Source organism: Rhinoraja longicauda, chromosome 3, assembly GCF_053455715.1.
Source record: "Rhinoraja longicauda isolate Sanriku21f chromosome 3, sRhiLon1.1, whole genome shotgun sequence".
NCBI lineage: Eukaryota > Metazoa > Chordata > Chondrichthyes > Rajiformes > Arhynchobatidae > Rhinoraja > Rhinoraja longicauda.
The window spans coordinates 62,143,305-62,170,641 of record NC_135955.1 but is presented as its reverse complement, the minus strand read 5'-3'; the positions used below and the strand labels follow the sequence as shown (position 1 = coordinate 62,170,641).

The following is a 27,337-nucleotide window of genomic DNA, read 5'->3' as shown; positions in this document are numbered from 1 at the left end:
GTCCGCCATAATCATCCCACTGCCGAAAAAGTCTGTCATCAGCGGTCTTAACGACTACCGTCCGGTAGCACTCACACCGGTCATCACAAAGTGCTTCGAGAGACTGGTCCTGCAGCACATCAAAGCCAGCCTCCCACCCACCTTCGACCCACACCAGTTTGCCTACAGAGCAAATAGGTCTACAGGGGATGCCATCGACACTGCTCTTCACACTGCACTGACCCACCTTGAACACCAGGGGAGCTATGTGAGGATGCTCTTCCTCGACTTCAGCTCTGCCTTTAACACGGTCATCCCGAGCAGACTGGTCACCAAACTTTCCGACCTTGGATTTTCCCAAACCATCTGCCAATGGATCAAGGACTTCCTGACCAACCGCCCCCAGACAGTCAAAATAGGCCCTCACCTCTCCTCCACCATTACACTGAGCACCGGCTCACCACAGGGCTGTGTGTTGAGCCCCATCCTTTACTCCCTCTACACTCACGACTGCGCCCCCACCCATCCCACCAACACCATCATCAAGTTCGCGGATGACACGACTGTGGTTGGACTCATCTCAGAAGGAGATGAGACAGCCTATAGGGATGAAATCCAAAGGCTGGCAGCATGGTGTTCAGTGAACAATCTGGTCCTGAACTCCTCCAAAACAAAGGAACTTATAATTGACTTTAGAAAAACCAGTGGAGATTACGACCCACTCTACATCAATGGGGTCTGTGTGGAAAGGGTACCAGCTTTCAGGTTCCTGGGTACGCACATCGCAGAGGATCTCACCTGGTCTACCAACACCATCACCACAGTAAAGAAGGCACAGCAGAGACTCCACTTCCTGAGGATCCTCAGAAAAACCAACATGCAGGAGAAGCTCATGTTGTCCTTCTATCGCTGCTCCATCGAGAGTGTGCTGGCATACTGTATAACCACATGGTATGCCAGCTGCTCAGAAAAGGACAGGAAGGCCCTTCAGAGGGTCATCACGACGGCCCAGAAAATCATCGGCTGCTCACTGCCCTCCCTGGAGCACCTGTTCAGCCTACGCTGCCTCAGTAGAGCAGGCAAAATAATAAAAGATCCATCCCACCCCGGCCACCGTCTGTTTGTTCATCTGCCCTCTGGTCGACGTTTCAGGTCGATCAAATCCCGAACAAACAGACTTAAGAACAGTTTTTACCCCAGGGCCATACGAGAACTGAACACTACCTTGCACTAGGCAACACCGTTAAAAAATCGGTCATATAATTGTATTTAATTGTATTTATGTATTTATTTGTTTTTGCATTTATTGCATATATGTTTGTACGCACCGTCAGGATTGGCTATTTTTTAATTTCGTTGTACTCGTTGCAATGACAATAAATGAATATTATTATTATTATTATTATTATTAATACACCCAATCAATAGGTCATTGAACCTACTGTGGACATGACTAAATTAGGTATATTAGCTACAAGAAGAGGTTGGACAAACGTGGATTGTTTTCTCTGGAACGCTGGAGGTTGAGGGGAAACCTGATAGAAGTATATAAAATTATGAGAGGCATAGACAGGGTACCCAGTCAGAACTCTTTGCCCAGGATGGAAAGGTCAAAGATTAGAGGGCATAGCTTTAATGTGAAAAGGGCAAAGTTTAAAGGAGATGTGCAGGGCATGTTTTTTACACCGAAAGTGGTGGGTGCCTGGAAAGTGCTGCCAAAGGTAGAAGGTAGTGGTGGAGGCAGATATGATAGTGGCATTTAAGAAACAGTTTCATAGGAAGATGGATATGCGGGGAATGGACGCATATGCAATGTGTGCAGGCAGGGACTAGTTTTATCTTGGCATCATGTTGGGCACAGGCATTGTGGGCTGGAGGGCTGGTTCCTGTGCTGTGCCTTCATATGTTCTATGTTCTATGACACTTCATAAGCTGGCAAACTATGTTTCCTAACATGTGTTGACACTCAGCCCTTTTTTTCTTTTGCCTGGATTTCTGTGGATATCATGTGAGGCAACATAAATTTCTCAAGTTAAAACAGTTGCCAACTTTCGCTCTTCTAGTGTATGCTTGGTTGACTTGGACAAACACAGAACCTTGCAGTGCCCTTTGAGTCATAAGCAAACATTAGATCAAGGTTATTATGGTCTAAAACACAGTGCAATTGTATAAATTATAGATCTTTGCTTTAAAAAAAAATGCTTCCCTTAATACTCCCATCTTTAAAAGGTTTTTCTGACTTTTTTCCCCCACGATCTGAATGATCTGAGCTGTAGAGTTCATGGCTGCTTTAAGTGATATTCTGTGGCTGGTACCAGGAGCTGTGTTTCTCCTTTGTTAGATAGGAGCTTGCCAGCTGCTCCTCCATTAACATGAAGCACTCCACCATCTAGAAACTTTGACTTTTAATCAGCAAGATTGGAGAACCTCACTGATTGAAAGTAGACTACAATCAAACATAACTCAAGGTCAACATTCTTATTCACTTTGGACACCAGGCACTAAAGAAACCAGAATGAGAATACTACTCCACTAAACAATACGCCAAAATGCCTCTCTGAAATAATGAATTGTTTAGGATCGCAAATCTGAAAGATGTATCTGTTTTACAAGTTGACGTGTATAGCTAAATTACCTCTTCCTTGGCAATGCGCATTTCATCTGTAACTTCTGAGAAAACTGTAGGCTGAATGAAGAAGCCTTTATCTCCCCAGGGCAATCCTCCACATTCCAGCTTGGCTCCTTCCTTCTTCCCACTCTCAATTAAACCGAGGATTTTATCATACTGTTTTTTATCAATCTGTCAAAGTGTTATCAGAGAAAATGAATTAATACACCGTGCAAACCAGTTTAATGTTGAGTGCCTTCTATCTCGGACAGTTTTTGTAGAGAAATTGTTCCATACAAAAAACCTTAGTATAGTAAAAAGGACTTGAAGGCTGGATTACAATGAAAAGAATAACAATTGTTTTGCTTGACGAAACCCAATTATTTCAAATTCTGATTGCTGATACAAACAGTGTAAGAAAATAACTGCAGATGCTGGTACAAATCGAAGGTATTTATTTCACTAAATGCTGGAGTAACTCAGCAGGTCAAGCAGCATCTCAGGAGAGAAGGAATGGGTGCTGTTTCGGGTCGAGACCCTTCTTCAGACTGATTTCAGACTACAAACACCTGCTTTGTTTTTAGAGAAATTTTTTTTTTTAGCTCAGATTCCATTTTTATATTTAACATTAATTTTGAGCTACCACTAGGCAGTGTGAAGTGTAAATCGAGTCAATGAAAGGGATAATCTGCCAACCCTCATTTCTCTTTTATAAGAGTCGGCTTCAGAAATGATTCAGGTTATCAGTCCAACTCTTACCAGAACAAGGTGAGCATAACTGGTCCACCACTCACTTTACTGTGTGCATTATTTTTTCTTGAATACCTGTGGACCATGGGTGACAGTTCCATTTAGAGGATTTCCGATAACATGCTTTTGTGCTCGGGTGATGCTCTTGCAGATAAATTCTTTGTAGACAGATTCCTCCACAAATATTCTGGATCCTGCCAAACAGCACTGTCCCTGATTGAAGAACAGACCATGATGAGCTTGCTCTACGGCAAAGTCCACTGCAAAATACAAGTCAGGTTGGCAAAGTCATTCATATTTGAAAATGTGCATCATCATTTTTGGAAATTTTTGTAAAATGTAGTTTGTTTGTCAGTGTTCAAAACCAAACTTCAAAGGAAATCTAACTCTGAGGGATTTTTCGTAGAAACCTCAAACAGTTCTTTTGTGTGGTAATTCGAATAATCATTAAAGTCCTATTGACTAGTCAGGTGAAATTATTATTCAAGTTAACTAGAATCCATTAAACAAAAGTTTACATAACCTTTGAAAGCAAATAGCCATAGTTACCTTTCTAGTCATATATAAGTCATAGATAATAGATTATGGAATACAGTAAAACATTTACATTTGTCCTTTACCCCAGCTAAATATTAAAAGTTCTATGAAATAACATTTAACAATTCCTATTTGAAATTTTACGTACAGAAAATTGAAATTCTGGAAGAAAATCCATAATCCATCATTAGAATAACAGATCCCTAATTACTTTATGATATTTTCTCAGTGACATGAGTATTGTGGACAGTATAGTGTCCTTCAAAGGAGGTGTTGTTCATAGTCAGGCTTTTGTACAGGCAGCTAAACATTTCACAGCAAATTCAGAGGCCTCAGATCAAGCTAATTAGAGTCATACACCATGGAAACAGGCCCTTCAGCCTACTTGCCCACAGCGACCAACATACCAACATGCCCCAGCTACACCAGTCCCACCTGCCTGCCTTTGACCCATATCCCTCTAAACCTGTCATATCCATGTGCCTGTTTAAATGTTTCTTTAACATTGTGAAAGTGCCTGTGTCAACTACCTTTTCTGGCAGCTCATTCCATACACCTACCAACCTTTGTGTAAAAAGGTTGCCCCTCAGGTTCCTATTAAATCTTTCCCCCCTCACCTAAAAAAAGGTGATGTTTATGAGGTTCATCAGTCGATGTTTATGTCAAGGTCCCACAAGTCCCTCATGATGGAAGGTCATGAAGTCTGGATGGTTGGACTGCATGGATCGATTGGAGAGCTAGCTAATTGGATACATAATTGTCTTGATGGTAGGAAGTAGAGAATGATGGAGGAAGTTTGATTTTTTGGACTATTGCCTTGCGACTGCTGGAGTTCCACAAGATCCTTTGAGTTCATTTATTTAAACAATTTATATCAGAATGCACGGCATAGTTAGTAAGTTTGCAGATGCCACAAAAATAGGAGCTATCATCGACAGTGAAGAAGATTGTCAAAACTTACAGCAGGATCTTGACCAGGTGGGCAAATGGGGCAAGGAATGGCTAATGGCATTCAATTCAGATAAGTGCAGAGTATTGGATTTTGGAACCTGAAATCAGGTTAGGACTTTCACAATGAACAGTAGGGCTCTGGGAAAGTTGTAGAACAGAAGGACGTTGGAGTACAAGTACTTAGTTCCTTAAAAGTGGCATCACAGGTGGACAAGATGGTGAAGAAGGAGTTTGACATGTTGGTTTTCATCAGTCAGGGCATTGAGTACAAAAGATGGAACATTATGTCACAGTTGTCCAGGATGTTGGTGAGATAGCACGGAGTATTCTGTACAGTTTTGCTTACCATGCTATAAGACAGAATGCAAATAAGATTTATGAGTATGTTGCCAGGACACAAGCACACGGGACATAGGGAGAAATACAAGAAACTGCAAATGCTGTAATATTGAGCATAAATCAAACTGCTGGAGAAATTTGGTGGCCCAGGCAGCATCTGTGGAGGGAATATCGGGACCCTTCTTGAGACTTATTGGAGGAGGGAGAAAGGTGGAAAAGGTGAGGGTGGGGCAAAGCCCAGTGAGTGATAGGTGGATGCAGTTTAGAGGGAATTGACACATGGTGGAGTGAGTAACAAAGCCCAGAGGTGAAAAGAAGACAAATGGGTATCAGATAAGGAAAGACAAGGAGTGAAATAGTGAAATATATTGCCGGAGGGAGGGATATGGAATAGGGGAGAGGAGAAATAAGGTGATAAAAAGGAAATATAATACTTGAGGATGGGAGATGAGAGGATGAAGCAGAGGAAAGGAGAAGGGTTACTGGGGTGGTGGGAAATTATGGAAGAAACGAGTGCAAATGGGTTGTTTTGCAAGAGAATGTGACAGGTTGTATGGGGGGGAGTGAAGGGGGGACACACACACACACACCTGAAAATGGAGTATTGTATGCACTTCTGGATTATTGTATGCAATTCTGCTCACCCTTCTGGAAAGGATGTGGAGGCTTTAGAGAGGGTGTAGAAGAGGCATACTAGATTGCTGCATGATTAGAAGGTATAAGCTATAGGAGGTTCAGTGGAGATCTGATAGGTATATAATATTATGAGAAATATGGATAGGATATTTCTTTCAGGGTGGAAATGTCAAGGACTAAAGGGCTTAGGTTTAAGTTGAGAGGGGCAAAGTTCAAAGAAGATGTGTGGGGCAAGATTTTTTACACAGAAAGTGGTGTGTGGCTGGAACGTGCTTTCGGGGATAGTGGTGGAGACAGATACGACAGTGGCATTTAGGAGGCTTTCAAATAGGAATGCATGGATATGGAGGGAATGGAGGGATATAGATCATGTGCAGGTAGAGGGGACAAGTTTAGTTTGGCATATGTTCAGTATGGCCATATGGGCCGAGTGGTCTGTTCCTGTGTTGTACTCTTCTATGTTCTATGTTCAATGTTCATACCATGGATTGTAAACTGCCAAATTGGAATCCGAGGTGCTATTTTTCCATGTTGCATCTATGGACAGGTTGGAAGGGCTAGGACTTTATTCCCTGGAAAAAAGGAAACTAAGGGTGATCTCATAGAGATGTATAATCCTGAGGGGCATGGATAAAGGTGAATGCATACTATCCTTTTCCCAGGGAATGGGAATAAGAAATTAGAAGGCATTGGTTTAAGGTGAGAGGGGAAAGATTTAAAAGGGATTGGAGGGGCATCTTTTTCACCCAGAGGGTAGTCTGTATATGGAATGAGCTGCCAGAGAAAGTGGTTGAGGCAGGTGCAATAACAACATTTAAAAAACATTTGGACAGGTACATGGATAGGAAAGGTTTGGATGATAAGGGCCAAATGTGGGCAAGTGGGACTAGCTTAAATGGGCATCGTGGTTGACATAGTAATTTGGGCCAAAGGATCTGTTTCCGTACTGTATTACTCTATGATTGCAACTAAATGTGATAAACTATGGTTACTTCATTAGTTATATTTCATAGCTAAGTAGTTTAAATAGTTAATTTAGCAAGATGTAAGGTACATTGTGGCACTTTAATCGGTGTACTATGTTGCCTGAGGTTATCACAATTAACTTCTCTAATGGTGTTATTTCAAAGACAGATTTGGAATTACAAGATTTAACTTGATGTTATTCCACAAGTGAAATATTGGTATCATGTGAGACTATTATACTTCACAGCTAACGTGACAGCAAAATGGGGAACAAAAGATTCAGCAAATAATATATCGCAGTTGCTTCCTGGTTAATGAATCACCGATTGAATTTTGGTCACTGTTAATAAATTACAAATGGACTTCTAAATGAACAACTTCTGCATTGCAGTCAGTCAGAACCCTAAATTAGTCTATCACTTTAAGTTTATAAATGGTGAAAAAAGAAAATGTATTATTCTGTAACTAACTCCCTAGTAATTTCTGCTGAAGCTCTGTCTGTCTCTGTAGCAACAATTATCTCCAAATGTCCATTGAAGTAGTAGAAATACTTGGTTAAATTTTGCTGCAATTTGATTATAATGCCACTACACTGTAGACTTTCCCTTTTAGGTAAAAAGGATAAACTCAGCAGGGTAGGCAGAAACTGTAGATGCTGGATTAAAACCGAAGATAGACACATAAAGCTGGAGTAACTCAGCGGGACAGGCAGCATCACTGGAGAGAAGGAATGAGCGATGTTTCGGGTGGAGACCATTATTCAGACAAGTTAGGGATAAGGGAAATGAGAGATATAGATGATAATGTAGAGAGAGATAAAGAACAATGAATGAAAGATATGCAAAAAAGTAATAATGATAAAGGAAACAGGCCATGGCAAGCTGTTTGTTGGGTCAAAACGAGAAGCTGAGGCGACTTGGGTGGGGGAGGGATAGAGAGAGAGGGAATGCTGGGGTTACTTGAAGTTAGAGAAATCATCATTCATACCACTAGACTGTAAGCTGCCCAAGAGCAATATGAGATGCCGCTCCTCCAATTTGCGTTTAGTATTTGGTTACCGGCAGATTATATATGCAACATACATACATGATGTCTGACTATACATGCAACTAATAATTGTTCAGAGTGGAAAAGGTGGTTAATATATAAGCTGAATATTCTGCATGCTGACCATTCAATTCCATCCCATTGCTTGTCAATTTAAAAACAAAATTAATTGCAAAATTAATTCATGGGCGGCCACAGTGGTGCAGTGGTAGAATTGCTGCCTTACAGCGCTTTCAGCACCGGAGACCCGGATTCGATCTCGACTTCGGATGGTGTCTGTACGGAGTTTGTACGTTCTCCCCATGACCGCATGGGTTTTCTCCGAGATTCTCGGTTTCCTCCCACACTCAAAAGATGTAGGTTAATTGGCTTGGTGTATGTGTAAATTGTCCTTAGTGTGTGTAGGGTAGTGTTAATGTGCGGAGATCACTGGTCGGTGTGGACTTAGTGGGCCGTAGGGCCTGTTTCCGCGCTATATCTCTAAACTAAACTAAATTAAAATTATAATCTCAGTGATCTTACTTTGAAAAAAAAAGCCTAAGTACACACAAGGACAAATAAAACACATTCCACCTAGTAAGACCATGAAGAAATTGCACAACATTCACCTGGACTGACACCCACATTTCATAATGTAGGAAAATAACTGCAGATGCTGGTACAAATCGAAGGTGTCACAAAATGCTGGAGAAACTCAGCAGGTCAGGCAGTATCTCAGGAGAGAAGGAATGGGTGACGTTTCGGGTCGAGACCCTTCTTCAGACTCCTCTGTTCCAATAAAGTACTAAAAGTACTCAGAAGAAGGGTCTCGACCCGAAACGTCACCCATTCCTTCTCTCCTGAGATGCTGCCTGACCTGCTGAGTTACTCCAGCATTTTGTGATACCTTCGATTTGTACCAGCATCTGCAGTTATTTTCCTCCACATTTCATAATGCTAGGTAATGAACAATTGTATCAAAGCAAAGTTTACACAATCCTCTTTCACCTTGAACAGCATTAACGTAACACCACCAAGGACCAGAGCATTCCACATGATTGGTGTTCTTGCCACTGATATTGATTTTGTCACTCTGCCCCAGCACACTGTAGCTACAGTGTGTATTATCCAGGAGAGGTGCGGCAACATTGTAAGTGCTTCGCTCGTTTGTCCCCCCACTCCTGACATCTATCACCAGGAAAGACATAGGTACCAAAGACATGGAAACGCCATCCACTTGAGTAATTGTACAAGCCACACGACATCCAGACTTGAACATATGTCTCAGATAATTCACTATTCGTTAATCAAAATGTGCAAAAGCACTATTGAGGTCTTATTGACAAATAAATGCATGGGGAATAAATGCAATATTGCTAATATCCCCTAAATTTGTGAACACATAAGAAAAACAGGAAAGTCATCTGATAGGCATGAAATATTAGGTAATAAATAATTTTAAATACTAACAGTCTGCATCGGCAAATATAATGTTTGGATTCTTCGCTCCAAGTTCCAGCGTTACTCTCTTTAGATTACTCTTGCCTGCAGCCTCCTGTATTATTTTACCAATCTGGGTAGAAATAACAAATATACTTGCGAATGTGACCAAATAAAAGAACTACCCATGCAATGCACTAAAATGTTTCATATACAATTAATAACATTGACATTTACTGAATGATATTTCATTGGCACAAGTGGAAAGTTGGCAATGATTAGAAAATATTTTTCCTCAAAATTTCTTTTTGTATGGGTCAGATTTTTGGCAAAACTCCTAGCCATAAGTAGACGACAGTCTTAAAAAAAATCTCCCTAATTATCTGCATGTAGAAGCAGAATTTGTTTGTACCTGTCAAACTAGAAGGTCTCAGCTTTAATTTCAGTTTTGCTGATCTCAATACTTTAGGATTAGGTGGAGGTTTATTATTGTCACATATACTGAGGGACAGTGAAAAGCTTTGTTATCCAATCAAATCAGATAAGACTAACCATGAATGCAATCAGGTCAAGCTCAAGTGCAAAAGAGAGAGTGAAGGAAATCATACGGATTGCAGAATTGAACAATGCCTCAGCATTGAGGCATAATAGTTCCAGAGCCACAATGGTCTTGTAGGAGAATTGGATCATATCCTTGCTTATGGAAGATCCCTTTAGAGGCCTGATAACAGCGGGGAAGATAGTCTGGCAGTGCGTGCTTTCAAGTTTCTGTATCTTGTGCCTGACAGGCGCAGGGAGAAGAAGGAATGATAGGAAAGGCATTTGATTATGTTGGCTGTTTTCCCGAGGCAGCGTGGTGTAGATGGGGTCAATGGTGGGAGGTCTGTTCTGTGTTTCAGACTGGGCTATATCCACAACTCTCTACAATTTTTTTGCAGTCTTTGGCAGAGATGTTCCCAAACCAAACCAAACCGTGATGCAACCCGACAGTGTGCGTGCATTTAGGATGACATTAGAGGGAAAATGTGGACAAGCCAAAAATAGTTTGATGGGATATTTGTTTTTCATTGATTTTCATTGGCTTCTCTTACTAATTCCTACAGGATTGGACAAATGGAGTTAGCATCAAAACATCAGACTGATGCACACTTCGATGTAATGCAGAGGTGCATAATACAGTCTGATATATTGAGCAATACATCTACAAAGCACTGTTTTCAAAGTTAGGCTCTTCTAAAGTCTGCATTCATCCAAACAAAACTAACATATAAACTGATCAACCAGTGAATAATTTCCTGAGTTACCCTTTCAATCTGAACCTGTTCCTGTTCATTAGTCCTCTGTGAATCTGTCGGTGAAGATCTCGCTAATCTAATACCTCCATCATAAGGTGTGTATTTTCTGCACTGATGGTTGGAAGGCTAACAGTGAATAGTAATGGATATTCAGGAGTGATTCCCTTCTCTATTTTGTTTCTACTGACCTCTATTTATGTAGAGACCTGTGGAAAAGGTAGAAATACAAAGGCCATATTAGCATATAATGGTATGACAAGGTGATAAATGGCAACATTGTGTAGATATTGTACAGAGTGAACGAAAGCAAAAGAGTTAGTGAATAAACAAAACAGAAGAGGTCCAACACCTTGCCTTGGGTGAACATGTACTATTTAGTAATGAAAGCCCATCCCTTCCAATGAAAAGGGAGGATTTTCATTTATCAATGAAGTTATACTTAAACGGTCATCACAATGTAATGGAGAAAATGTGCAGCTAATTTGTGTATAACAAGTTTCTGCATATGCTCTGTATTCATTGGGTTCTTATTTCGAAAGATCAATAATGAACAACATTATCTAAAACAGACATCTAAATCACTTTGAGATGATGCATAGTTTTAAATGCTTCATTCCGTGTACCTCAGTGGAACCAGTGAAGGCGACTTTATCTATGTCCAAATGGCTGGCTAAAACTGCTCCGGCAGTTCTTCCAAATCCTGGTACAATATTCACCACCCCAGGAGGAAATCCTGCCTGCACAGTGAGTTAATAGTCATATGAATTTACAATGAATTAAGTAAGAATAATTGTGTAGTTTGTTTTATAAAGCGTAATAATATACTCAATAATTGTTATCCATTTGTCTTAGATTACCAACATTGATAGAATATTAAGAATACATTCACAGAAATGAAACTGCAGAAGATCACACTTACATTTATGGAGCAGTGTTTATCAATTTAGTTTTCAACACATCAAAAGAGATTATTAATTTAAATCACAGTAAGTGGTACTCAGAATGACACATGATCAGTTCAGTTTAGTTAGAGAAACAGCTTAGAAACTGGCTCTTCGGCTCACCGAGTGCATGCAGACCAGTGATCCCCGTACATTAGTTCCACCCTACAGTCTAGGGACAATTTGTGAAAGCCAATTAACCTACCAACCTGTACATCCTTGGAATGTGGGAGGAAACCAGAGTGAGGATCGAACCCGGGTCTCTGGCACTTTAAGGCAGCAACTCTACGCCTCTGTGCCACTCCAGTTTGTTGAAATCTGACAAATATTTGTGGTATTATTATTATTGCAATATTATGCATTGCACCATTCTCTAGAATCTGCCAGATGCAAGTAGAACATGGAACTGTACAGCACAGGAATGGGCCCTTCAGCCCACATTGTCTGCGCAAACATGATAGCAGATTAGACTATCTGCCCTGTCTACATGTGATCCATATCTCTCAATTCCCTACATATCCATGTGCCTATCCATAAACCGCTTAAATGCTACTATTTAGTTTAAACTTTACTTTGGACTTTAGAGATACAACATGGAAACAGAGCCATCAACCTAGCGTGTCCGTGCTGACCAGCGATCACCCCATACACTGGCACTATCCTACACACTAGGGACAATTTACATGTCAATTAACCTACAAATCTGTATGTCTTTGGAGTATGGGAGAAAATCCACGCAGTCACAGGGAGAACATACAAAGTCAGTAACAGACAGCACCATGGTGAGGATGGAACCTGGGTCTCTGGTGCTGTAAGGCAGCAACATTACCACTGTGCCACTGTGCTGCCCTTAAGGTTAAAAAGTTGCTTCTGCTCATCAAGATGTAAAAGGGGCATGGAGGCTGAGTGGTGGCCGTGTGAGGCAAGGTGCAGGTTGTCAATGGGTTAACATGTCCAGATCGCTGTGTTGGTGGAGTGGGCCGCAGCAGCAGCCTGCTCCATTGGGCTGATTGTGCAGATCAGACATGGCCTGCGGCAGTATGGAGTGATGGAGCAGTGGTGGAAGACATCGACACCATCACCTGGCCAGGCCGACCTTTGTAACTCCAACCCAGTGCCGCCGCCACGACAACATGCCTTTATTGCCAAGTTAAGACACTACAGTTATAAAAAACATTGAACTTGAAGGGTACAAGTTGTCACAGGAAACATGGCAACTCCTGTGCACTATCTTAGTATAGTCTCCTAATCCTTCACTCTTGTACTTAAGTATGATTGTGCCTAAGTATAGTAAGATTGTTACTGAACAGGATGCAAAAAAGGAATTTTGCTGTACCTAGGTACATTTGACAGTAAAATACCATTGAACCATTAAAATCTAGTTCATTAGTTGTGTAGTTTGTTTGTTTTGAATATTAATAACATAAGCACAATGGGAAGTTGGTCGGCAGAATGCATCCATTATTCAGCCATAGTTACGAAATCTGAAAATGTTTTCAAGCTTGGGCCTCATTGAATCCACTTATTAGTTTGTGTGCCAAACTAATGCTCTTTGGCCTTGTTGAGGAGGGAAGGAAAAGTTCTGGCTCTAAACTTAGCTTTGAAGGGCCTGTCTATGCTAATTGTGATTTGATTGTGATCTGAAATAGGATTTAGCAAACAATCAGCTTGTGCTAGTTACAAGAAGCAGATTGCTACAATTTTTGCTTAATGCAGAGTAAAATCCAACAGGAAAAAGAAGCTGAATGCTTAATGCAACAAAACTCTGAATTTTCCCATGAAAGTGAAACATAATCCTCTACAATATTGAAATATGATCCTGTCATAAATTTTGTTTAAAAATATTACATCCTTTAAAATTCCATTATGATGATTTCAGACTCTTGAGAAAATGGAATACAACTGATCCTATATTGTTGAGTGAGTCTGGCCAATTATTTGGATCATGCATAGTGGCTTTTATAAACTGCAAAATGCAAAGCAATATTTTTAAACAATGCACAATAGGCTTTTAAAATTCTGGCTTGGTGTAACTCATGAGTATCTCTTGAGTTACCTAGTTTGTAAAACCAGTTTATTATGTTTGCTCTCAAGGCCTCAGTCCTTTACTTAGATTTCTCAACAAAAAGGGCAGATTTATGAGGCTATTTGAAATACAATTAATGATCTGTAGAGTTTTAAATTCAACGTTACTTTTAGACAGAGTAGAAATACAAAGAACACTGTTGCTCTGGACATTTGTCTGAGCCTGTCTTCAAAAAAAATCAAAGCACTTTTCCCATGAAAGTTAATTTTTAATACACTAGCAAAAATTACGAACCGCCCTGTATTTTAACGAATGGGAACAATGTCAAAGTCTGTCTGTAGAGTTGACGATGAGAAATTGAATGTTTCTTTTATCCATGTTAATAGAAAACTCAGAACATTTTGGTAACAATGTTAAGTATTTTAATTTTACAGATATTATGCAACACAATAGCTTTGAAATTTTGTTCTGAAAAATGTTTACCTCGGATTAACAGTTAATTTAAAAAATCAGTAAACCAGTAAGTTTTGCATCCTTTAATGGCAATTGTTGGGTAAGGTGACTGAGGATAACAACTCAAGCTTGACTTGACCTAGACCTTTAGTATGAAGTGAAAGAAAAATGATCAACTAATTCCAGTTCGATGTCTACAGTTCTGGTAAATAATTTACCTGCTGGACTTATGAATAACAATCTCGCTACTGAATTTAACCATTTGCAATCAAACCAATTTGAAACCAAAGTGAATAGCTGATCCCAAATGAGCCATCGAAGGATGTAAAGAATCATAACGCAAGGATAATGGAAAGAATGATATGAGGAATTATGATTCAAATCTCGAGTCACTGCTGGTGTTGCAGAAGATTGAAAAATAAGTTCAGAAGACATTGGAACAGAATTAGGCCATTTGACCTATCGAGTCTGCTCCGCCATTCATTCGTTGCTGATCTATCTTTCCCACTCAACCCCATTCTCCTGCCTTCACCCCATAACCTTTGACACTCTTATTAATCACGAACCTAGAAATCTAGCATAGATATGTGATCATGCCTGAATTAAGAACTGATCTGGATTCTGAACAGGGCTGACATGAGTAATAAGGCAGGAACATGGCAAATTGACCATAACTGTCAATATTATATGTGCCAGTTGTAACCCAGTGGCAATTTGAGTCACAAAACTAACTGCCTGAAATTTCAGCAAAAGGGCTGGGGAATATGTACGTGCAGTGACTGGCAGCAACTCCAGTTTTAACATTAAGCTTCTTGTTTTGATCTTGGCAAATAGCTTACTGATTGTTATTGTAAAACTTCATCTTTTCGGTACATTCAAGAGTCTTAAAACCTAGCTGACATTTGCCAAAATCTACAGGAGGAGCTTCATTTTTATTTGCTGGTTGCCCCTGTATATTCTCACCCAAGGTCAGTATCATTTCTGTACCATTTTCCTTTGGCTGGTGTCAACATTCACAGAAAAGTTGTTAATATATAGCTTCTCCCATCACCACTCCACACTTCCTGCAATTTTATGATTGAATCGCTACAGAACATCAGTAAATTTTAACCAAATACCTCTTTGATTAATGCTCCCATGTAGAGTGCAGTCAGTGGAGTTTGTTCGGCTGGTTTGATAACTATTGTATTGCCACAGCAAAGGGCAGGAGCAAGCTTCCAAGTAAACATCAGCAGTGGGAAGTTCCACTAAAGTGACAAAAATATGTACTTATTAATAATATTAATTTTGATTCAAGATTGAATGCTAATACTATGAACATTTTTTTTAAATTGTAGGCTAGAATAATATATTATAATGGGGTAAAACATTTTTTATATTGACAAATACATTTGTTGGTGAAAGGTTTAAGGTGAAGGGGAAAAGATTTATTAGGAATCTGAGGGGTAACCTTTTTCCACACAAAGGGTGGTGGGTATATGGAACAAGCTGCCAGAGGAGGCAGGCAGGAACTATCCCAACATTTAAGAAAAAGTTAGACAGGTACATGGATAGGACAGTTGTGGAGGGAATATGTCCTAAATTTGGGCAGGTGGGACAAGTGTAGCTGGGACATGTTGGCCAGAGTGTGCAAGTTGGGCCGCAGGCCTGTTTCCACACTGTATCACCCTATGACTCTATGATTTAGCACATTTCCTTTGCTTATCTCCTCCACTGAAGTTGCAAAGTGAACATAGTTCAGTAATGGAATTGTGTAAAAAGAAAATGATTAGTGCAAATGTGTGAATCTTTTGCACTCAGAAGTGGCGGGAGAATTGATAAAGGGAAAAAAGAAAAGATAAAGTGATTATTTAAAAACTTTGGTCAAGTTCACTTTCAAAGATACTAGTAAATGTTCAGAAATGCTAAGGAACTAAGAGTCTGAGGAAAAGAGGGAATGAAAGGAAAATGGTATTTGTGACAATGTACTGCTGGAGAAATTCACGAGACTAAAAGCAAATAATCCTCAAGGGCCTGATAGTCTGCAGGAGTACTGAAAGTGGTGGTCATAAAAGATTCGATGCATTGGTTTTACATTATAAATTTTACTACAGATTGGATTATGGCAAAATATATTTTTTTAAAAGAGGGAAAGAGAACATAGGTCAAAGAACAGCACCGCACAGAAACCCATCCGTCCACATTGTCTGTGCCGAAAATGATGTCAAGTTAAACTAATCTCCTTTGTTTGCACGTGATCCATATTCCTCCATTTCTTGCATATCCACATGCCTATCTAAAAGCCTCTTAAACGCCACTATCAAATTTGCCCCCACCACCATCCCTGGCAGCGCATTCCAGGCACCCACTACTCTCTATGTAAAAATCTTGCACCTGCACATCTCTTTTAAACTTTGCCCTTTTCAATTAAAAGTATGCCCTCTAGTCCTTCACATTTTCAACCTAGGAAAAAGATTCCATTTGTCTACCCATCTATGCTTCTCAATATTTTTTGACACGGAAAACAGAGCATGGGAATAAATGAGTCTTTTTCAATGTGGCAGGCAGTGACCCATGGGGTACTGCAAAATGGTTGTAATCTTCTTCTCATGCAGTCCTTTGGGATTGAGGATGAGTAGCTTTTACCCTAGTTTTCCTGTTTCTGAGGTGAATAAGGAGGCCAATGTAGACCCGTATTACACTTCTGCTGTTCGAGCAGGTGGTGACAGATGGTGCACTCATTCCACCACTAATGCTGGGCTTCTGTGTGTTCTCGATGTAGGACCTTGAGGTTCTTATAGAGATGTGAAAGGAGCAGAATACAGCCATTCACCATTCAATCATGGCTGATCCATCTCTCCCTCCTAGCCCCATTCTCCTGGCTTCTCCCCATAACTCCTGACACCCGTACTAATCAAGAATCTGTCTATATCTGCCTTAAAAATATCCATTGACTTGGCCTCTACAGCCTTCTGTGATATATGAATTCCATAGATTCACCACCCTGAATCCTGAATGTTTCTCCTCCACTTTGAGTAGGCATGGGTTAGAGGTTTCTAGGAGTTGATGGAGATTTTTTCTTTCTTGAGGAAAGCTTTGAGCACATCCTTGGGTACCTTTTCCCAACCATCTGGTAATTTCTTCCCATGATAGAGCTTTAAATGGAGTGTCTGAGAATACAAATCAAATAAACCTGCCCAATGCACCAGTTAAGTATAATTAGTACAGGGTTGTTGTTCTGGGAGCGATCCCAGGTGTTGGTTTGATTGGCCTTTCAGTGAATTTGGAGGGAAATTATTTGTTGGGTTTCACTGCAAATATTGATCCATGGAGCAAGGCTATCTCTTTACAATTACATACAGTCTCTTTACAATTATACAGGGCCTGGATGTGACTATAATTATACGGACCTGGAATATTGGCAGCGGATTTGGTCCCCTGATCTAAGAGAGATTTATTTGCCATAGAGAGAGTGCAAGAAAGGCTCAGGATTGCTGTATAAAGAGAGATTAGATAAATCGGCCTGCATTGAAAGAATGTTCAGAAACTTTGAAGAATGCAAGGTGATCTCATGGAAATGTACAAAATTCTGACATGGCGTATCAAGCTGGATGCAGAAAGGATGAGAGTTTGTGTGCAAGGGTCATCCTCACAAGATATGAGGTAAGACGGATGTGGCAGATGAGGACAAATTGATTCTTTCAGAAGGCAGAAAGCCTGTGTAATTTGCTACTGCAAAAGGCTGTAAAGGTCGTTGTTGCATATATTTGAGAAGGATTAAAAATATCAGGATAACAAAGAAATCAATCAGAGAGGGGGTGGCAATATCGTATGAAAAAGAGGATCAGCCATTATTGTATTGAATATCAGAGCAGTCTCAAATGGGCCAAATGGCCCATTCCTCTTTTATTTTTCTGAGTTTCTGTGTCTATGTTCCTGCATGGTCTAGCTTTGGAGTATGGGCAGTAGGTCATATTAAAGGCTGTAACAACATTCTCTGGCCCATACTCCCTACAATGACAGCTTCCCGTTGTGAATGTGGCATCAACGAGTAGGTTGCAAGAGAAGATATTGCTCAGTATGTGTTCAAAGGAAACCCACAAAATAAATTTCAACATTGATGCACAGAACAGACAGTAAAATTCTTATCCTAATGTGATTAAAACTGCAAATAAAAGATTGTTAAAATGCCAATGAGCTTCCAGCCAACCTTCCACTTGGCAGTGATATATATCAGTAAGTTAGTAATGACTCAAAATTAACCTCCCATGCAACCATTGCAAATTAACCAGCATATTCACCAGAAATTAATTATGTACATGCACAAATGCACATACAATTCCTTGAAATCTTTGAAGTAGCAAGCATTCATTATTTATATTTAGTCCTCAGTCAAACTCATGTCTTTTAATTTGGTTGCCTGCCAAACTATTAATAATGAAATCTAATTAAATGGCTGGTCATTTGGCTGAACTTTATAAAGCAATAAATGATCTTTGTGCTTGATAAATATGACACCTATAATTTAAAGCATTATTTTGGGTGATTTCTTGGGAGTAATTCATTGGAAAGGAACTAATAAAAATGGATATGATCATTATGCAAAGGCAAATTAAAAGGATTATTTTCTAACTCCATTATTCACATCATTCACAATATAATAACTTAGCAAGATGCCCTGGAGTTAATTTTCAACATGGTACCCAAAGTTGTCAGTGTACTTCAGGAGTGTGTCATAGAAAAATGCTGCATTCTGAGCACAGATGGGTAATTTGATGAATAGAAAAATGGTTGTACACCTGTAATCTGTAACACTGGATTACTGTGCATGCGAACTAAACAACCAAAGATGAAAAGTACTAGTACATTTTGCTTATGAACATATGTAATTAAACTATCCAAGTTTAGTGTATTCGGAGCCATTACAAATGACAATTAAAACATCAAGTACTTGTGCTGCCAAACACCAGGATAAGCGCTCAATCAAGAAAACCAAGCCCAATGCCAAAGTACTATTTAACCTACATGCTAACAAGCACATTACAAAAAACTGATCGTGTAGATGCAAGTATATCATTGGGGTTATCAAGTGGGCATGACAAATCTACAAACGGGAGGAAAAAAGGGAAAAAAGGGCTTCAACAACAATAACAATTGATATTTATGTAGCTCTGGCAATGTAGGAAATATTCCAAGTTGCTTTACTCGTGCATAATCACACATTAAACCAAAGAAGGGACAAGTGGTGAATGGCTAGATTAAACAGATAAGGTTAGAGGGTTTTGTTCAGATAGAGAGATACAAGATTTTGCCAGGTGTCAATGGTTTGGAATCTTGACATTGATTTGAAACAAACCTGTAGGCGACTCCCAAATATGAAAGAACAATTTTCCAAAAAGGACCACTAACTAGTCCTCTTGTTTACATACTGGTGATTATTTTGTTACTTTGCACATAACAATCGAACGTCAAGCTCCGTACGGAAATCATTACAAAGTAAAGATTACAGTTATTACTCACAGGTATAATTTGTCCACACACGCCAATTGGTTCATGCCTTGTAAATGTGAGATAATCACCATCTAATAGAAAAGATTAATTTAACTCAATGACAAATTCATGAGATAACATGAGCAAATATTTGCTTGGTCCTTGTATATTTTATTTAAATAATGTACATAAAAACATATTTATGTGTAACAGACTGGTTTGCATTTGTAATATGGTTTGGAAATTATTGATGGTGACAAGTATTAAATTGTAAAATTATATGCACAATAAAATGCATCCACTTACCATGTTAATAATATTATTAACCCAATCACAATACTCCACGTACACGTTTAATCATTTCAACATTGTTCAGAATTTAGATCCTAAAATAAATCATTCTTTTTGGAATTTAAATTCTAAATTCCTTTTAAGCTGCACAGCGTAATGTATATCTCAACATCTGAGTGATTGCTTTCAGCAACACTGAACTGAATATGTGATTAAGAAAAAAACAGAAAATAATGAATGGAAACATTCAGCAGGTCAAACAGCATCTGTGGAGAGAGAAACAGTTAATGATTCTGTTCCAAAGCTCTTCATCAGAATTCATGACCTGAAGAGCTGATACTGTTTCATTCATCCTGGAAGATGCCTGGGTATTTTCAGCAATTTCCATTAGTATTTCAAATTTCCAGCATATGCAGTTTTTATTTGCTTTGACAAAAGTAGGATGTTCTGTTTTATGATAGATCTTCAGCAACTTTGTAGATTTTTCACAATATGGAAGAACACCGCCAATTTATCTTTACTCTGGGAAATATTGTATATACCTCAAAGCACAGAATCAAAGCACAAAACATATGAATCCTGCATGGTAGAAAGGATTACTGCAAATCTTTACTGCAATTTTAATTCATGATATTCACGTGTATTTGATAGCTCAAATGATAATTTACTATTAAATTAATACCTCGGGTTGGCAATTTGCCCTTAAAAATAAACAATAAAGCTTGTTAATGTTAAAAAAGCCACATTCAAAGATTGACTTTGCTGATCTGTCTGAGTTGATTTATTTGTGACTGTAATAAATACTGGAAATGGTTTCATGTCAGTGACCAAGTTATTTGAAAAATTGAAAGACATGGATTTGATAATTGATGTTTAATTTAGGTATGCTTCCGTTTGACATAATTTACTCTAAGCAGATCATTTAAAAACATATCAAGAGATCAGAAAATAGAAGAGAACATTTAATTCAAGAATTTGCTGCACCAACAGCCTTCCTTAATGATGCTGTTACACTCTGAGAAACACTGGATTAGAACAAACATGGTCTACCATAACCATGAAATGACTAAAGTTTTAACTTTATCCAGATACTTATCAAGTTTCCTGTGGAGCTATTAAAACTTTTTCTCAACTGTAGTTACAATATGATTTTCATAGGCTGTAGCACCATATCATTGCCAGAATTTAATCCATCTTACTTTACTTTTGAGCATCATGCAGCAATGAGGACAAAAACTAAGAAGTGTGTGCCATCTGGAGGTTTTAAATAGCAGAAATATTAAAAATTCCATAAAGACAGATAAGTTGGACAATGTCACTAGGTACTTTGGGCTTTCTTTCATTTTGTTTTGCATTATTTTTTTATTTATTGAACTTCCTTTTTTTAATGTTATTATATTATCTATTTGCTACTGTCTTTACAACCTGTTGTGCTGCTGCAAGTAAGAATGTCATTGTTCTATTTGGTACATATGACAATAAAACACTCTTGTCAATGGACAAAATCCATTTCAAATGAATGCAAATCCATGTATCTTGTTAATTAAATATTGATTTCTGGCATGGGAACCTTGCCATTTTAAACTAACTGCTCCTATATATATTTTTGCCAGCTAAAAATAAAAACAAGTTTAAAATCGATGTTTCTATAGGATACCATTGACTGATATCTTTTGGAGTTCCAGGTCCTGATGTATGGTTTCAACTACACTAAATAATCTCAGCTGACAAAGTAATTGGTGGTGACAAGCATTTCTGAACAAGGGAGCAGAATGGTATTCCTAGTAATCTCGACTGTAAAGTGCATTGGTATGGATATATGGTAACCCTAGCAAATTATTCTACGGTGATGTCTTTCAATTTTACAGTTTATTATTTATGCTCACAAAGAATGACTATTCCACTAAGCTTAATCAAATGTATATTCGTAAGATGTTAATGCTTACAGCAGATTAGGGAGTAAATTAGCCATAAATAATGATGTACAATAATGATGTACTTTTAGGTTTTTGGGAATACATTAATAAACTAATTATAAGGAGTGTACCTTTTTCCCCCCCCAGTTTGTTGGTTGTGGATGTTACTGGTAATGCCAGTATTTATTAGAATCAAGGAGTTATAAAGCCATATAGCACAGAAATAGCCCCCTCGGCCCAACTTGGTCATATCGACCAGGTATTATAACTGAGCCAGTTTCATTGCCTATGTTTTTCACACAATTCCCTGTGTTTGTCTATCTTTAGCTGATCCTGAACTGAAGAGTCAAACATATTACTTGTTTTGAATTCAGTTATAGGGAAAGAATTGAATATTTTACATAAATTGACTTTCTAACAAAACAGTTCAAGGATAGGTTAAAAATGTACTGGGAGTAATATACCAAGATAACGTGTTTCTGATTCTGGAAAGGGAGATTAAAATAATTTGGCCAAAAATAAACATTCTTCTGCAAACATTCTTACATTATTAGAAAATTCCCACAATGTCTATTTCAAGGGCAGATCAGAAAATTAATTATTGGCCATAAATACTTACCAACAGGAATGGTGCGTCCTTGGATTTTGTCAGACCATCCAGCATAGTAACGTAATGTTTTAATTGCACCATCTAAGTCAACAAAGTATGCCTGGAGGAAGAGCTTTCCAGCATCAATAGATTCAATTGTCTTAAATACAAAGAAACAAAACTTTAAATTTCTTGATGTACACTTTGTTCAGCTTGAACATTTTTGCAAGATTGATCAGTAAAATCTTCTGAAAAACTGAAACTGAAACAACTGGGGAAAAAAAAATCATACTTTCAGAATTACAAAGCAGGTATAAAAAAATATTTTTCTTGAAGTTGTCTGCTGGGATGCCGTTCAATATAATTTTAACCATTAATTGAACGGTAATCACAAAGTAAGACCTAATCCTTTCTCTTGTCAAATTGAAATAGTTGAATATTCCCATTAATTATGGTAACATTAAAAAATACAGCAATGAAACTAGTTTCAATCAGTCTCTCTATCACTGATGTTTGAATTCTCCCTCATTAATTATTTACAGACAAATAGCTCAAGTCTCACTTGGGGCTGTAATTGGGAAATGTTTGCCTGTGTGTGTGTGTTAGTAGTGGTATTTAATAGTATTGACAAGAGAGCAGACAAAGCCATTTCAAATAGTGGTGTTGTGATAATGAATACATTTTCTGGAGCTTGTATGAATATCCTGGTGGTCACAATTGACCAGAAACTCAGGTATATCAATCACCACCAATACTGTGCGTACAATAGTAGGTGAGACACTGGGTATCTTACGGCACGTGGCACACTTACTAGCGCACCAGAGCCTTTCTGCCACCTATAGGACACATAGTTCGGATGGTGAGGGAGTACTCTCCAGTTGCCTGGAATGGTGCACCAACAACTATGCAAAAAAAGCTCGACATCATCCAAAACAAAAGCATCCTGCCTAATTTGCCATAAACATTCACTCCCTTCACCAACAACACCCGGTGGCTGCTCTGTGTGCCATCTACTACGGAAACATCATCCTTTGGTGCGAGGTCCGGTGAACTTCAGCAATGAGCGAGGAGCTAAGAGGAGGAGCAGTGCGGGATATTTACAAAGCAGCTGTTAGTGTCAGGCCGAGATGTATAAAAGGAAGGCCGGAACTAGTGGAGTGGCCATTCAGGAAAGACTGTTTTGGGAGAGGTTTTGTGTTGTGAAGCATGTACTCTGTTTGAGGGTATGTGTTGAGGCTTTGGCTCAAGAGGTTTAGTCCAGAAAGCTGAGCAGAAGTAGAAGGTCATAAGATCGTAAGTGATAGGAGTAGAATTAGGCTATTCGGCCCATCACATCTACTGCACCATTCAATCATGGCTGATCTATCTATCCCTCCTAACCCCATTCTCCTGTCTTTTCCCCATAACCTCTGACACATGTGCTAATCAAGAATCTATCTATCTCTGCCTTAAAAATGTTCTGGTTGGAGAAGACATATTCAGGTTCGAGTCAGGACATCCTTCTTCAGGAGGGCACCTGTAATGGCATAACATGGGATTGCGAAATCTCTGTCAACTTCAGCTACTTGAGATGACTTTAGCAGGCATTTTCATGCACATCTTCCATCAAAGTCTTCTTGATAGTTCTCTGCATTGAAACACCAACATAATCAAATCTTTCAGAAAGAAACGGTGTGTAATTTGAACTTATGGAGTGCTCAGTTATTTGACCTAAAAAAGATTATGGATTGTTTCATGCATATGCCATGTTGGATAACATGCTCATAATTATCATGTTCATATTTATGTACATTGATATCATGCAGGCAATTATATTGTACCTGTCTTAATTGACAGAAACAAAGAACTGGAGATGCTGGTTTATACCAAAGGTAGACACAAAGTCCTGGAGTAACTCAGTAGGTCAGGTAGCATCTCTAGAGAAAAAGGATTGGTGACATTTCGGGTTGGGGACCCTTCTTCATACTCTGTCAGACTTCAGACCCGAAACGTCACCCATCTTTTTCTCCAGAGATGCTGGCTGGCCCGCTGAGTTACTCCAGCACTCTGTGTCTATCTTTGGTCTTAATTGGAGTCACATCAAATCGCTGACATCAAATCTTACTGACCACTGATTTTAACCAGCAACAGTTTGTCTAATGCATCAATGTAACTTTATGGAAACAGTAGGAAAAGAAAAGTTAATTCACACCTTTGCAAATAATTTCCAAATCACAAGACTATTTGTTAAATGTGATATCAGTATAATGGTGTAGAAGTAAAATAATGCTGGAATCTTCATATATACCAATGTAAAAGTGGAATATTGAACTTACACTTAGTAGAACACGATCCCTTTCCAGCAAATCGGCAAGTTTATTTAAAAGCCTTCCTCTTGCAGAAGCGTCCATCCTACGCCATGCCGATCCAATCTGGAATGCTTCCCTGGCTGCGATCACTGCCTTATCAACATCCACCTTGAGGGAAATAGTTCATAACCTGAGCTGTTACTCTGGAATTTTACAATTGTACAATGAGGGAAAGACACTGTTTAAACATTTTAATAATTTATAATAATAATAATAATAATATATATTTATTGTCATTGCAACGAGTACAACGAAATTAAAAAATAGCCAATCCTGACGGTGCGTACAAACATATATGCAATAAATGCAAAAACAAATAAATACATAAATACAATTAAATACAATTATATTAAGTACAAGATTTTTTAACGGTGTTGCCTAGTGCAAAGGTAGTGTTCAGTTCTCGTATGGCCCTGGGGTAAAAACTGTTCTTAAGTCTGTTTGTTCGGGATTTGATCGACCTGAAACGTCGACCAGAGGGCAGATGAACAAACAGACGGTGGCCGAGGTGGGATGGATCTTTTATTATTTTGCCTGCTCTACTGAGGCAGCGTAGGCTGAACAGGTGCTCCAGGGAGGGCAGTGAGCAGCCGATGATCTTCTGCGACGCTTCATTATAAAAAGCATTTTCTAAAAGCAAAACCTGCAAATGCTGGGCATCTGAAATAAATGCAGAATTAGCTCAGGAGGTCAGGCAGTTTATGTGGACCCAGCAATGTCTCCACAGATACTGCCTGACCACTTGACATAATGGCTATATATTTACCCACTTCACCATACATATTCAGTTTGCTATTGTCTAAATATAGTTGTGCACTATGAGGAGTAAAGATTCAGACAAATCAAAAGACATATTAAAAGAATAGGGATCTGATAAACACAAAGAATTAAGGCTAAAGTAAATATGGCTAGAACTTCAGCACCAGTTTTTAGTGATTACTTACCACCTATTCCTTTGATACAATAGGCAAAAGGAGTAGATTCAGTATGATAGAAACATAGAAAATAGGTGCAAGTAGAGGCCATTCGGCCCTTCGAGCCAGCATTGCCATTCATTGTGATCATGGCTGATCATCCACAATTAGTAACCTGTGCCCAACTTCTCCCCATATCCCTTGATTCCACTGGCCCCCAGAGCTCTATCTAACTCTCTCTTAAATTCATCCAGTGATTTGGCCAGTTTGCTTCCAATAGCATCAGAAAATTTTAAAAAGTAGTATGGTGTGCAGTGATTCCTCAATGTTTGATTTACAAAAATTTGCTGTAAAATTATTGGCTTTGATTTGCGTCTTTAATTTATGAGGCTGTTTTTTCACTATTGTGAACAGCATACCCCAGACATTATCCACTCTGCCACCTTTATGTGGAGAATAAATGCACTTAAAACGGAGTTTTGAGTAATCAGCCAAAAAAATGGTCTGAGGTAATTAAATTGCATTTCATCTTTGCTTCCTGTATGGTCAAATATCAAATAAACTCAATGTGGTGGTAATTTAATCTTAAATCAATTTCCACCTTTTCATTCACCATCAACAGAATTCTCCCTTTTAAATAGAATAACTTAATTTGCAGCTCCAACTTATACATATCATTATGTTAGTACTTTTTTCCCCTCACAATTTGGTCGTTAGAATTCAGAACAAAAGTTCAGTAAACTAACAAAAGCAAGGTCCAAAAAAAAGATTCATTCATGCAGTGCTTTGTTTATATCTTTAAAGAATAAAGTTGAGTTTTCTTTAAAACATAAGTATGTTTGGGGTATTTTAGTCATAGTCATAGAGTGGTACAGTGTGGAAACAGGCCCTTCGGCCCAACTTGCCCACGCCACCCAACATGGCCCAGCTACACTAGTCCCACCTGGCTGCGTTTGATCCATATCCCTCCAAACCTGTCCTATCCATGTACCTGTCTAATTGTTTCTTAAATTTTGGGATAGTCCCAGCCTCAACTACCTCCTCTAGAAGCTTGTTCCATCACCTACCACCCTTTGTGTGAAAAAGATACCCCTCAGATTCCTATTAAATCTTTTCCCCTTCACCTTAAACCTATGTCCCCTGGTCCTCGATTCACCTACTCTTGGCAAGAGACTCTGTGCATCTACCCGGTCTATTCCTCTCATGATTAACTTGATATCTGCCCATCTCATTGAATTTCCACATGACATTTACAATTTATTCTTACAGATACCATTCCTCACTTTCTGGTAGTGAAGAATAGGAAGTGCTCTAAATCATTTCATTAGATTATTTTATTCTTCACCTTAATGAGAAATCTGAAACGATTGAAGTCAGGGATTGATTGTGTAAGGAATAATCTGATTCAAGCTGTGTCCACTGCATGGCAGTGATTTGGAAAATGACTGTGATGGGTTTACAGGAGCCAGTTAAATAGTAGAAGTAATGGCGTGGGAAATGAATACTTTTTTCTGTGTACCTTCTGTATCTCTCATTTTACTGACTCTCAGTCTGAAGAAGGGTCTCTACCCGAAACATAATCTATTCCTTTTCTCCAGAGATGCTGCCTAACCGCTGTGTTATTCCTGCTTTTTGTGTCTATCTTCGATATGAACCATTATCTGCAGTTCTTTCCTACACTTCTTAAATGCTGTCAGCGACTCTCATACCAATCCCTTCTGCCGTATATTCTAGGTATTCACCATTCTCTGTGTGAGAAAGGTCCCCCTCTATCCCTTACCTTAAGTTGATGTCTTCTAGTTTTATCTACCTCTGATAGTTCTTGCAGTCTACCTTATCGTAATTTTGTATACCTCAATTCAT

General features: G+C 38.8%; 1 protein-coding gene across 1 annotated transcript in view; it reads right to left on the bottom strand.

The window, feature by feature from the left end:
* Window positions 1–27,337, bottom strand: part of LOC144592042 (aldehyde dehydrogenase 1A1-like) — a 66,418-nt gene that overhangs the window by 6,595 nt on the left and 32,486 nt on the right. The window contains exons 4-11 of the mRNA XM_078396263.1: window positions 24,528–24,668; window positions 22,243–22,372; window positions 19,447–19,508; window positions 15,066–15,194; window positions 11,151–11,264; window positions 9,263–9,365; window positions 3,413–3,597; window positions 2,615–2,779 (exon numbers count right to left, since the gene is read on the bottom strand). Coding sequence (XP_078252389.1) covers window positions 2,615–2,779; window positions 3,413–3,597; window positions 9,263–9,365; window positions 11,151–11,264; window positions 15,066–15,194; window positions 19,447–19,508; window positions 22,243–22,372; window positions 24,528–24,668 — 1,029 coding nt within the window. The remainder of the gene's footprint in view (window positions 1–2,614; window positions 2,780–3,412; window positions 3,598–9,262; window positions 9,366–11,150; window positions 11,265–15,065; window positions 15,195–19,446; window positions 19,509–22,242; window positions 22,373–24,527; window positions 24,669–27,337) is intronic.